The sequence below is a fragment of the Thunnus maccoyii genome, chromosome 3, assembly GCF_910596095.1.
Source record: "Thunnus maccoyii chromosome 3, fThuMac1.1, whole genome shotgun sequence".
In the NCBI taxonomy this organism is placed as follows: Eukaryota; Metazoa; Chordata; class Actinopteri; order Scombriformes; family Scombridae; genus Thunnus; species Thunnus maccoyii.
Genome location: NC_056535.1, coordinates 5235662 through 5248800, shown reverse-complemented (window position 1 = coordinate 5248800; position 13139 = coordinate 5235662). Strand labels below are relative to the sequence as shown.

Below are 13139 nucleotides of genomic sequence, written 5' to 3'. Positions count from 1 at the left end.
CTTTGCAGCATCAAAGATGGCATACTGCAGCATCAGCAGCAACACACGAAGTTCAGTAATGAGATGCACTTTGCTGATGATGCTGATGGTTTCTAGGTAATTAAAAAAAAAAAAAAGATTTTCCTGAAAGTGCCCAGAATTGCTTTAAAGCCCATAGATGTATGATTTGATAGTACGTGACAGTGTTGTCACATTGTCTTATTCTTGCAGAAACAAAACGCATTGTATCAGAATGATTTTAAAGATGATACTATAAATATCATTCTCATTAGGGTCTTAAGATATTCTGAGTGGAATGATAATTTGTGCCCGGTATGGATTTTCCTGAATAAAATTTATTTTATTTTTCATTTACCACATAAAAATCCTTAAAATGACATCTACTCCTTCTCCCTCATTGAAAAAAGTCCAGAATCTATGAATATGCAAACACTGTTCATCACAGAAGTTTAACTGCTGAACACAAGATGACTAATAATTCATTGTAGAGTCCACATATGTACACCGGAGGCTTCAATATTCCACATTTCACTTGAGTAAGTTGCATACTGGACCACGATTGGCTCAACTAGTTGTGATGTCACAAATTTTGCCTGTTGGTCTACATCTGAAATTCAGATCTAAGATGAACACAGAGATATTTTACCTCCTTCAGCAGATGAATGTGAAAACAAACTCTGCACATACATCATTCTGTAGAGTGAAGCACAAACATCCAACAAGAAGCAAAACACATTTTCGAGGGGGGGGGCTTTAAAATGGCTACTCTTAGCGACTTCAGGGCATGTGTTTCCAGATGCTATAAGGGCTTGGTGGAGCACATTGACTGTAGCCCTGCAGGAATGCAAGCTGGGAGTGTGGAGACTCACGGGTTGACCTTAAGAGGATTCAGGAGCTAAGAGGATTCATTCTCAGATTCAGTACACATGATACAGTATTTAGTAGACGAGGTGTGAGTCTTATTATATTCATCATTAGCATTTCTTACAAAACAAACAAACGGAATAAGTTACTGGTGAGATTAAAAGATGTGTCGTAAGCTATGGTTCACTATAAATATACTACAAGTTTTCAGTCTTGTATTGAGACACAACTCTTGTGCTTGCATGCACATATAGATTCAGGCCTTGCACAGGTAGTTGTGGTTCTGGCTTGATACATTAAAGTTAAATAGTCTCCAAAACCTCTAATACTCCTCTGACAATGGTCATTTGAGATCAGAGCAAAGCTTGAAAACAAAGACACAATATAAATCAGTTATAATTTATGAGTGTTTAGTGTTTATTTAGAAACTGGAGAAATCCTGAAACAATGGAAAATTTCCCAGATGGCAGCTTAAATTATTGGATTTGATTATTTTATAAACATTTTAGTGCTTCTTCAGAACACCAGAATTGAATCATTAAACCAGATCTTCCCATCATCAGTTAGAGGACAGTACTCATCCAGTGAGGAGATATACGTTTTATTCAAAAGTTACACTGTAAGCTGTAGTCAGAGACAGGATATGGAACAATGTGTGCCCTTACTCATTTGGCAACTGGTCCGTGTAACTACTTGAAATATCTTTTTTACAAGTGAAGAAATCTAATCTTCCTGACAACACTTGAATGGATGTTTGCTTTAGAGTGAAAAAAGTAGCCATATATAAGTAGGTATATACACAGGTATTTAGGTAACTGAATGGAGACGTGTCCTGAGGTCTGGTTACATGTGGACATACAGTGTAGTATGGGGCACTTCTGGTGGTTAATGATCCTCCAGCCTCCTTTTCCAAACCAGGAAGTGAGGTGAGAACGGACGACAAAACAGCGCTGGGCCCCAGCAACGCCTCGGCAGAGTGGCTGTCCCTGGCAACGCTGAGGCGGTCTGTGCCAGTTTTGGGCCACTTCTGTCCCGGGGCTTCTTTGAGCTCAGAAGAATGTCGGGGGGGAAGATTTGGAAACCTTCCCTCAGCTCAGGATGAATGGCTGTCCACCGACCACACTCCCCCCTCGCTCTCTCTCTCTCCCATCCCCTCTAACCTTCCTCCTTCACACACAGAGGACAGGCAGAAAACTGCGACAGGCCTAAGTTTAAGTTTTCACTTCTTCTCCTCATTCCTCATTCTCCTGAGAGTCATTACATCCCCTGGAGAAAGTGCTGCCACTAAACATCATCACATCATTCCATCAGATTCCTTAAGAACATTTCTGGTTTGTAGTTTTAACCATCATTCCTTCCGGTATTAATCACATTGCACTCAAGTTAATTACTGAGATCTGGAAACAAATTGCTAAAAAGAAGTCAGATGGACCAAAAAACACGAGCATTTAGGCAATCACAAAGTATCAAACAAACTCCAAAGTTAGCTAAATTATTTGCAAAGAAATATTCAAGGCAAACTGTAAAGTATCACCCAAACTGTCCATCACAGTTTACAGGAGACTCTCTAGGGACCACTATGACCTCTAAGCCATTATGACCTCTAAGCCGAGCCAGTGCAAGCCGGTACTAGCATTGCTAGCATATATACTGTAAGACAATCACTGATAGTTGTGCTAATAGTACTGTGTTGTTCTTATTACAGTAGCATTGTGGTTGGCAGCGTGCCCGTTAACGTAAGGGAAATTTCTGTGGTTTGTTCATTGAATGGGTCCTTAAATGTGGATTTCAAAAGCTGACTAACCAGAAGTTGTTTACATGAATATTCATGAAGGGTGTCATAATTTGGAGGGACATTGGCCTGCCACAAGTCTGAAGGAGGTTGGTTTAATTTTCTCATAAACATAATCTTAGCAGTCAAAAATTGAAATGCCGCTTTGTCAAAACTAAATTTACAAGTTTAGTGCCTTTTCACCCATTTCTGAAGTGTTTTACATTTTTTTGTGTTGCCATTTCTCTACAGTATATATTCGTAGCACAAATAGCTTGGCTAGCTAACAGGTGAAATCGAAAAGTAGTGTGATGCCTTCATCTGTCTTTTAGACCTGGTGTTAACATGTGATCTGTATCTGGATACATTATCTAGATGATGACATCTGATTCATGAGTCTTTGCATTTACACCTGGTGTTAAAATGTGTTCTTGTTTTCTCAGTTGTGCCCACTTTGTAATTGGATCTCAATACTCAAGTGAGGTGGTGCTGGCAGACTTGTCAGTAGACACCAAGAATGAATGTTCAATTTTTGCAAGGGAAGACTTGCTAGCTAACTGTTGCTACTTTTAGTTTTTGCTGGGCTTGCTTTAGCTGGTAGGAAGAAACGGAGCAAAGTGACCTTTCAACTTACTGGGACGATTTTTTTTCTTATGAATGTGGTCACGCTGTACAGACTGTATTTACACCTGACTGAGATCCAATCACAATCTGTGTAAAGGTATAAATGGAGTATAAATGGAGTATCTCTGTTTGTCATGTGACCCTCACTTTGCAGGTCATAGGAGACTTTCAATCTACTGCTACAAGAGTCACATAACTGACGCAGACAGCTAAAGGCATCAGAAGGCTAATTTTTATTGGCAGACAAATGTGCTGGTTTGTTGCCCATTAAAAGACTTCCAATGCCTCTGTTCAGAAAGTCTGGAGAAATAACAGGTGGCACAGTTCAATGCCAAAAGACAACAAAATGTCATTTTCACTTCCTACCAAAATGTGTCTACGGTAACATTTTTGTTAGTAAAAACTCACAAAACATTGTCATGATCACATTAGATAACACTGTAATCGCTCGCACAGTCAATGGTGGTAGTGTTAGTTTGGCTATCCCCTTCAGTCACATGACCCTCGCCTTGCAGCCTGTGGTGGTGGTCAAGAGTCTCTCCATTGTTTACAGACTGACATCCTTGTTCAACTTTGAATACTTTTGTATGCATGGTGAGGTTATGGAAAAGAAAAAAAACATGTCTTCCTGATGGGATATTGTTGGAAAATACAGTTGCAGATTGTTACTACCTATTCTAAAAACTCAGTGAACTTTGTTTAGGATCGCAGAGTTGTGACCCCGAGCTCTTGTAATGAATGAGCTGTGACCTTCCAAATGGTTGTACCAGCAGTGAAACATGACATACTGCCAATATTCCAGGTGGGAAGATGTGTACGTCAAACATAGTAGGAGCAAAAACATTACTTATTCAGACAGAAACTCTGCAGCAACGAGATCTCGCTGTCAATGGAAGAAAGGCGTTAGAGAGTAACAAACAGCCTCACAGATTAACTGCCTTGTCCTCATGTGTGCTGTTGTGTGTGTGTGGGTGGGTGGGTGGGTGGGTGAAGAGTAACCTCCTGCAGGCAGCACATAGCTCACCCATTAAACAAAACAGACATCATCATCACATCACAAAAATAGTTTGTTTCAGGTCAGAGAGAAGCATGACCTGCCTTGCCTTAAAAGACCATACCGGTCTTTAATGTGCTCTTTACACTACAGCATGAAAATGAACTTGCAGAAACTTGAATGCTGAGTTTGAGTCAAGTTTGAAGTAATGTTAATTTTAAGTATAATAGACAGAACATAAGCGAGAAGTTGAAGAAGTATTCAGATAATTAACTTAAGTAAAAGTACCAATACAGTAATGTAAAAATACTCCATTACAAGTAAAACTCCTGCATGAAACATCCTACTTAAGTAAAAGTACATAAGTATTATCAACAGTAAAAGTAGTGGTTTGGTCCCTCTGACTGATATATTATTATATATGACATCATTAGATTATTAATACTGAAGCATCAGTGTTAGAGCAGCATGTTACTGTTGTAGCTGCTGGAGTTGGAGCTAGTTTCAACTACTTTATATATAGTTAGCTAGTTTAGTCCAGTGGTTCCCAATCTAGGGGTCGGGGCCCTCCAAAGGGTCACCAGATAAATCTGAGGGGTCATGAGATGATTAATGGGGGGGAAAGAATAAAAAACAAAGTTCTGATACACAAATCTGTTTTCAGTTTTTGGACTTTTTCTCTAATCTTTGATTTTCGGTGAAATATTGGATCATTTGAACATTTATTGAAATGAAAGCATGTGAGAAGTTTAGAGGGAAAAATCACTATTTGGTGGAGCTGTTAACAACTCATAGACATGTGAAATGAGACCCCGACTACACACTGCTTTTTGTAAGACGTCAGAAGTCAAAAAGGTTGGAAACCACTGGTTTCATCTTTAACAATGTGTTGTATTTTAAAAGCTTGTTATATTATCCATTGTGTCAAATCTTCATCTGAAAAGTAACTAAAGCTGTCAAATAAATGTAGTGGAGTAGAAAGTACAATATTTCCCTCTGAAATGTAGTGAAGTTGAAGTATATAGTATCATCACATGAAATTACTCAAGTACAGTACAAGTACCTCAAAATTGTACTTAAATACAGTACTTAAATGTACTTAGTTACTTTCTACCACTAACATAACGTGAGACAGACATTGGAACATGGCTGGCAGTAATGTAAACATACAAAAACATCAGAACGACCTTTCAATCATATCAATAAGTGAGGGCTGATGAAGGGGTGGCTTTTAGCTGCTGTTGAGCATGGGTGTGTGCTTCCATGTGACCATTATTTATTTATCTTTGTGTATATGTGTGTGTATTCGAGTATCTAGGCTACTCATTATTGTTATAAAACCAGAGAGACTTGTTTTTCATTTGTGGATTGTTCCAAACACTGTATGTTAACATTTACATTTGGCAACATTACGAAAAAATTTTATGAAACATTACAGAATATGTAAAATATTTCATATCTAACACACATCATTGCACTAATATGGTATTTTTCTGGATTTACTTTTGTATTTTAAAATATCATTCTGCTTAAATTATTATTATAAGTCAAATGCAGGGAATGACAAGTTAGATCCCAGCATTCAGCATGTGCTGTACTTTGACCAGACTATTGTCCTTACACCTGCTACCATCCACACATCTTCTGAAACACACACACACACACACGCACTTTTGTACTTTCCTGCTAAAGCAGCATTTGACTGTACAAATACTAATGTTCCCACAACTTATGCAACAGTTGGTTTGGAAACCTTGTGTAAAGATCAAATATGACCCATTGGCAGACAACCAGAAAAGATATATTATTATCCATGTGCCGTGTGATTCATTCTTTTAAATTCCACCCTGTATAAAAGATGCTCAGGTGATATGAAGCTGTTTAACTTTAAACATTAACAGCATAACCTGATTCCCTCAACTGGCATTTCATTTTGGAGTGACACACCCATTTTTTCCACAAAGACACATAAGAGATGAATTTATTTTCTGTGTGTCATGGTCATTTACTCTAAGTTTATCTTCTCGGTACCTGGAAAGGTTAAGTGAGAGTCACCAGTTCAGGCCAATAACAGTCCCCCTCTGAGTCTCCCTCTGCTGCGTTGCCGGGGCAATTAGTTTGACCGACTTAATGTGGAAAAAACACAGAGAGGAATACAGCAGCCAGAGAGAGCGCTCACAAACACGCAGCCAGCCTCACTTGAATGCAATCAACCCATTTTAGACTGGATGATGCCTAAAATGGGTGTGTGTGTGTGTGTGTGTGTGTGTGTGTGTGTGTTACCTCTTTGGGACCTTTTCCGGTATAAACACCGACCTTGTCCGATCCAGTAGTCCTCATGGGAACCAAAGCCTGGTCCTAATGAGGCAAAACATCATATCTAAGGTCTGGTTAATGTTAGGGTTAGGCATAAATTGGTTATGGTTAAGGTTAGGGTTAGAGTTAGGGGTTAGGGTTTGGCTTTCCACAATGATTGGAAGTCAATGCAATGTCCTAACAAGAATAGCTGCACAAACTTAAATCCATAGTTGGCAGCAGAAAAAGGAAATCATGGTAGATGTAGAGTGAGCAGTGAATAAGCATTACGGAGCTTTCTATCACTGAAAAAGACATGACATAGCAATTTGTAAATCTCAAATTTCAAAATAAAGTGCTTGTCCTATATAGAAATTTCCATTTACAAGCAGCTGAGGTTGTTTGCTCTGCAGAGGGGTAGCCTGTTATGATAGTTTGTTATTTTCATTTCTGGACCAAGTTGCTGGAAACCTGTAAAATTACTTTTTAGAGGTAAATTTGTGTGTGGCACTCCTCCTCCAGTTTATAGAACTTTCTTTACTGCCACACGTTGATACAGTAGACATCTGTCAGCTCTAGACAGCTAACCTGGCATATTTAATTCCAGTGAATTGGCAGCTAGAAATGGCAGCTAGTAGCAGTAATAATGCCAGCTAAGCTCGTTGGTTAGCTACTACGCTATGTTAGCTCTACAGGTAGAGAGAAATAACCTGTGAAAAGGGTCTCAGGGGAACTCAGGACTCTACATACCAGTTTGAATGGATCCTGACCTGCCTTACTTTAAAACTAGTGTTTCTTTCTCATCAGTTTCTGTGCAAAACTATCCACTGCCTTATTTGAATCAATGGCTCTGACCTGATAGCTACTAGCTAATTATGCACTCCAAACTTAGAGGGAGTTTTCCTTCTTGGGATATTGAATATTTCCCACACATTACTTTTGAGATTCGTGCAGTTTCCTTCCAGACATGATATAAAATACTCATCTTTGAAAAATAATGTGGTTGTTCCACAAAAAAGTTAAATTAGCTCGTTAAGATCTTCTCCTTCTCCTTCAGTGAAAAATCCAGAATCTATGACAATGCAAATCTCTCCTACTTCACTGTAATGTCTCATTGTATGTGCACTGGAAGCTTCGAGTTTCTTTCAAGTTGCATAATGGACCATGATTGGCTTCTGAACTAGATGTGATGTCAGAAATCATGCTCATAGGTTTTAGTCTTGAAGTCAGATTTAAGGTGAGCACAGAGAAACTTTCCTTCTTCAGCAGATGAATGTGAAAACAAATTCTCTGCACATACATCATTCTGCAAAGTGAAGAGAACATCTAACTGAAGGAACACAGAAAAGTAACAAGAAAAACACCACCTCATGTTGATCTCCTCGCTGGCTCACAGTCACTGTTTGTTTTCGACCCCCCATGAGCATCTCACGATGACGCGGCTGGGAAACCCATCTACAGTACGTCATAGTATTAAAATAAGAAGAGTCAACAATGATATCCTGTTAGCAATAATCATTATGGCCACTTAAATGGCCAAATATTCCATTTTCAGAAAATACTCATTTATCCTTTTTCCTCTCTCACCCTATTACAGTATTGCTTATCATAATGTACATTCAATGTTTATGATTTGTTTTAAGCTTAAGACTTTCTTAACCTATTTAGTTTAAGAAAGTGTGTCATTAATATAAAGAAAATCCACTCACCTAGAAAACATATCTGCTTATGTAACAATATACTGTCAATTTGTACTGATTCACATACTGAGAAGTTAAAATTGTGCCATGAGTCAGTGAAAACCTCACCAGCTCTCTCGTGCAATGTAATCACTCCCATCTAGTGGTGAACAAGTGCAATACAAACTACAGATCCCATTTATTCCACTGAACATGACTACTCATATCCTCAATATTACATGACATAATTGGGTGAAGGACAGAACAGAGATGGGTCATATTGTAGGATGAAATCAAATCTTCAGAAATGATTTTTTAGCACAATAACATATTTCTTATTCGTCTCTTACACAACAGTCTCAGCCAAACAGACAAGAGTTTGGCTTTGGCTATAATGACAGCAAACATAATACAGGTCAGTAGAAAGTCACAAAAACAAATCTGTAACATCACAAACCTGAGTGAAGTGTTAATAAATGGTCATTATTACTGCACAGGACATGTTGCAATAAATGAAACACTGAAAAGACAGAAAATGTATTGCTGCAGGAATAAAATGTACAATCAGTCAAACAAGATCATTTTCTTTGCCTACATCAGTCTGGTAATCACAAACAAACAACATATTATCATTTCTTTTCATATATGCAATAATAAAATCATGATCATACCCACACATGGGAACTGTTACAGCACAGATGAGTGATAGTACAGCATTCAGTGTACTTACTAGAGCTACTACAAATGATCGATGGTGAAATAAACTCCCAATCAGTGTTAATCGCTTTACTGCAAATTTTTTTTACAGTACAGTTTATTCACCAAACATTACCCAGTTTCTAGTACTTTTTTTCTAGATGATATTAAATAATATACAAATATTGCAGTCACATCATGGAATTGAATTAAAATCTTATGTGTAAATCACACTATCTGCAGTACAAATGCTCAGTTGTTAGCAAGCAGCACACAAAAAACACCAAACCAAACAAAATGAAATACATATATGCTATAAAATACTGTAAATCCTCCATATATTTCTCTGTCTACAATACTAGACGTATAAGCTACAAAATATTTCTTCTCCCCAAGTATGCACTACAACGTACAACGCAGAAGTCTTACATACTAAAAATTCTCAAGAAACAGAAGTCGGTATAAAGAAAGAGCCAGCTCCTCCATTGTGCATGTGTGTGCTTACATGTGGGGGTCTCAAAGTCATCACAGCCCAGCAGGGGGCAGTGTTATCTGTTACATTACATTAGAGAGTCGGACTTGCACTTCCATTTCACTCAGTGTTTTTGATGCTGCTTATGTATTGCACTACCATCTGATTCAGGAGGGTTGTACAGAAAAAGAGGAAGCGGAATCACTGATTTGCTGCATTCATGTGGTGTCAGTCACTACAGACTACAGATACTCCTCTTCTTTCACATACAGGATCTCATGCGCCGAGCTGGGAACCTGAGAGAGAGAGAGAAATAAAGAAAAGATGGATGGTGAAAGGCTATTAATTTTTTCAATAATGACATTTCATTCAATACTAAGCCCATAAGTAAATGAAAATGCTTGTTTCTGATTGGCTGGCAGGTGTTTGTTAAAACTTAATATCAGTTATTGAATTTTAACAAGAGCAGGTAATCACCATAGAAACAAAACACTCTTCTTTTCGTTCCTTTCATAGTGACCGTGGTATGAGAATAATAATGCACGCTGATGTGTCCTGATTTAGAATATGTCCAATACTGTTCATCACTGGATATGAGGCACCTTATAGAAATAGCTTAAAACTCACAAACTCAGTCGGTCAGTGTTAGCAGACTGCAGATTGTCCACAAGGGGGAGCTGTTCAGTCATTCTCAGATCAGTTTATTCATGTGTTGCCAGCTATGAGTTTAACACTCCTTGCTAGCTGCAGGTTTATTGTCTTTATGTGTGTGTTTCAAGGGTTAACATTCTTGTGTCACATTATGCCTCAGTGAATATTAAAGGCCCTAAAAACATATGATCTCATTAAGCTTCTTTCTGTGAGTGATGTGGTTCTGAATGGACACTTTTCTGCCAAAATTAGAACAGTTTGGATTATTTCACGAGAGACGTTTCTCTATTTGTGTTTTTTTTGTCAGCGCTTTTCTCATCGGTCTGACGTGGGTGGGGCTCAGTTAGAAATCAGTGATGTCACGTACTTCTGTGCACCAGCCGCTGTCAAACTGATCAAACCACACCAGCAGAGTCTTGACGAAGCAGATTACATCGTCTTTGGAATCTTAATAAATAATAATTAAATAATATGTGAGAATGTTTGTTTTTCTTTGAATTTCCATGATATCTATTACAGAGATATACTAAAAATTTTAAACCAATTTTTCAAGGGCTATATAATACAAAATCTTCAGAGCTTTAACATTATGCTCTTTCAGGCGCTCGACTGTCAGACAAATTACGTCAAAGTGTCAATTGTAGAAATAATACCCTGTCTAGAGCAAAGTGTTCTATCATTAAGCAAAAGATACGTAGAGCTTGACAGTTCTTTCCTGACCTTGGAAACAACAGTCGACATGGTCCGCCTACACACTTCTTCTGGAGCTTTCAACAGTTTCACACAGTCCTCATCATCAACAGACTGATTCTGAGCACCATGGAAAGTTTGAACATCGGCAGTTTCTTGGCAACTGAGCAAACTCAGTCTGATGAGTTTCAACAGATATGGCGTTGATCTCAGTTTGTAGTTCAAACGTTCAACACACAGAGCTCAGTCGACCTGCATGCTTGCTTGTTGATGGGACATATCTGAACTGCTGCTGCTGGTGCTCTCCTTGCCGACAGGTGGTGCAGGTTGGACTAGAGCTGCAGGTCCAGCACTGCAGGTCTGAAAGTGCTGACACTGTGGCTTTGTAACTGGATGATAGTGGCTGGGCCTGCTTCCAGGAGCTCTGCATTAATGACACTGTGTTTGCGTGTGTGTCCTTGTTTTCTTAAGCTGGGACACCTTGTCATACAGTGTCACTTATTTAATGTGCACTGTATAAGGTCGCTTTTTGTATATCAACTGCTTTAGGTATTAAGTGTACAAATGATTATACATCAAATCCAATTACCTTCATACAAGATGACAATAAACTGGTAGAAACTGCATAGTAATCCATTTATTTTGGATTCTTTCCCATTATGATGGATTCCTTGTAATCCACAGTGATATACAGTATAGTGCACTATACATTTGCTTGTTTTCTGATTATCAACCCTATCTATCATATAGAGGTGATGAGCGGAGACTTGACTGTGACTGATTTAGAGTTTGAGGAGTCAATATTGAGACATCTATAATCTAAGAGACCCTGAAATTACACATAAAAGACACCAAAGACACAAAGTCTATGTTTTAGTGCATATTCCACTCATTACTCTAATGTAAGTAATTATGTTATTTCTTGATTTATTTGGGTTACAGCATCACATCTGAAGACTGAAATCTTTTTCTTTTTTTTTCTCTTGTAAATGATCACGACTAGCAGCTAATTATGATGAATTACAGTATGATGAACACTAATTGTGGGGGTAGGATGAAGCTTTTAGATAATTCAAATGGAATCTGATATTTAATAGTGATGATAACGAAAACAATGTCTTGCTTTTATGCTCAGCAGACAGGGGATCTGATCCCAGTTATTGCTACTGCTGTCAGTAGATTTTCATGCGGTTGCACCACACCGATTACAGATTTTTTCCCCTTTTTTTCACATTTCTTTGTAAAATGCTTGAAAAAAACAGCTTGTAAGCTGCACTTACAAGTGTAAGTGCAGCTTGTCGGCTCTTAAGAAGCGGCACATTAATGATAGTCGAGTGGTATTTTTGGTAATTTTTATACATACATTTAAAAAATAATACATGAATCTGTTAATTACCGTGAAAAGCAGCACATTACTATCCGACACTGTCATGTGAAATTTGAAATGTAGCAACAGATGAGTGTATGTGTGAACCTGATGGACAGACAGCTAGGACTTCTCACTGGCCCTTCTTCCTAATGGAGAGTCATTCCCCATGGAGTCACACTCCCAGTTGAGTGCACTTCACATTAAGAGCAAGACCATACATAAGCAACGCACTCCACACTCTTTAAAATGCTAATGACACTGATGAGATGTCTTACTCATTCAGCTGATGAGGTGATGTAATTAAGTGCTGTTTAGAAGAAAAGGCTGGATTTTTTTTCTATATATTTCTAATTCTCAACAAATCTCATGTTTGGAGCCAAACCAACAATGAACTCATCATACTTACAAGTATTATGTGTGTATCCAAAGCCTGATATGTCTTCCTCTGTGCTGTAGACCTCAGTTGTTGTCAAAAAACTATTACAAACACTTGGATGATCATGTTTTCAGCCTCTGGAGAGTAGTTCTGTGTGAGGCGGACGCCTCTGAGCATGCACAAGAACTGTTCTGTTTACAGTGCTTCGCTAGAGATTTGTTGACAATTAGAAAAATATAGAAAATCACCAGCATCACCCTTTAAAATGAGCACTAGTTTACCTGGTTGACTCCTCCCACCACCAGGAGGCGGTCTCTGATAACGATGGAGGAGGCGGAGCATCGGGGGAAGGTCATGGGAGCCAACCTCTCCCACTTCTTCCTCTGAGGATGAAAGGCCTCCACTGTGTCCAGAGCCGAGGGCTCATGACCTAGAGACACACACACACACAGATATCAGACATATCAGACACAGGATGTTTCTCAGGTGGATGTCATATTTCAGACTTCCTACATTTTGACATCATCCACACGGTCATCATCATCAAACCTGTAGGTACATTTGATCATATAAATGAAACAAACAATTTTCATTCATTCATTCATTTTATAGTTACTTTCTCACTGGATTTGTTCCTCCGTTGTTGACATTCCAATGT

General features: G+C 38.5%; 1 protein-coding gene across 1 annotated transcript in view; it reads right to left on the bottom strand.

The window, feature by feature from the left end:
- Nucleotides 1-8407: 8407 nt before the first annotated feature.
- Nucleotides 8408-13139, bottom strand: part of klhdc8a (kelch domain containing 8A) — a 38402-nt gene continuing 33670 nt past the window's right edge. The window contains exons 8-9 of the mRNA XM_042406826.1: nt 12763-12911; nt 8408-9691 (exon numbers count right to left, since the gene is read on the bottom strand). Coding sequence (XP_042262760.1) covers nt 9638-9691; nt 12763-12911 — 203 coding nt within the window. The 3' untranslated portion in view covers nt 8408-9637. The remainder of the gene's footprint in view (nt 9692-12762; nt 12912-13139) is intronic.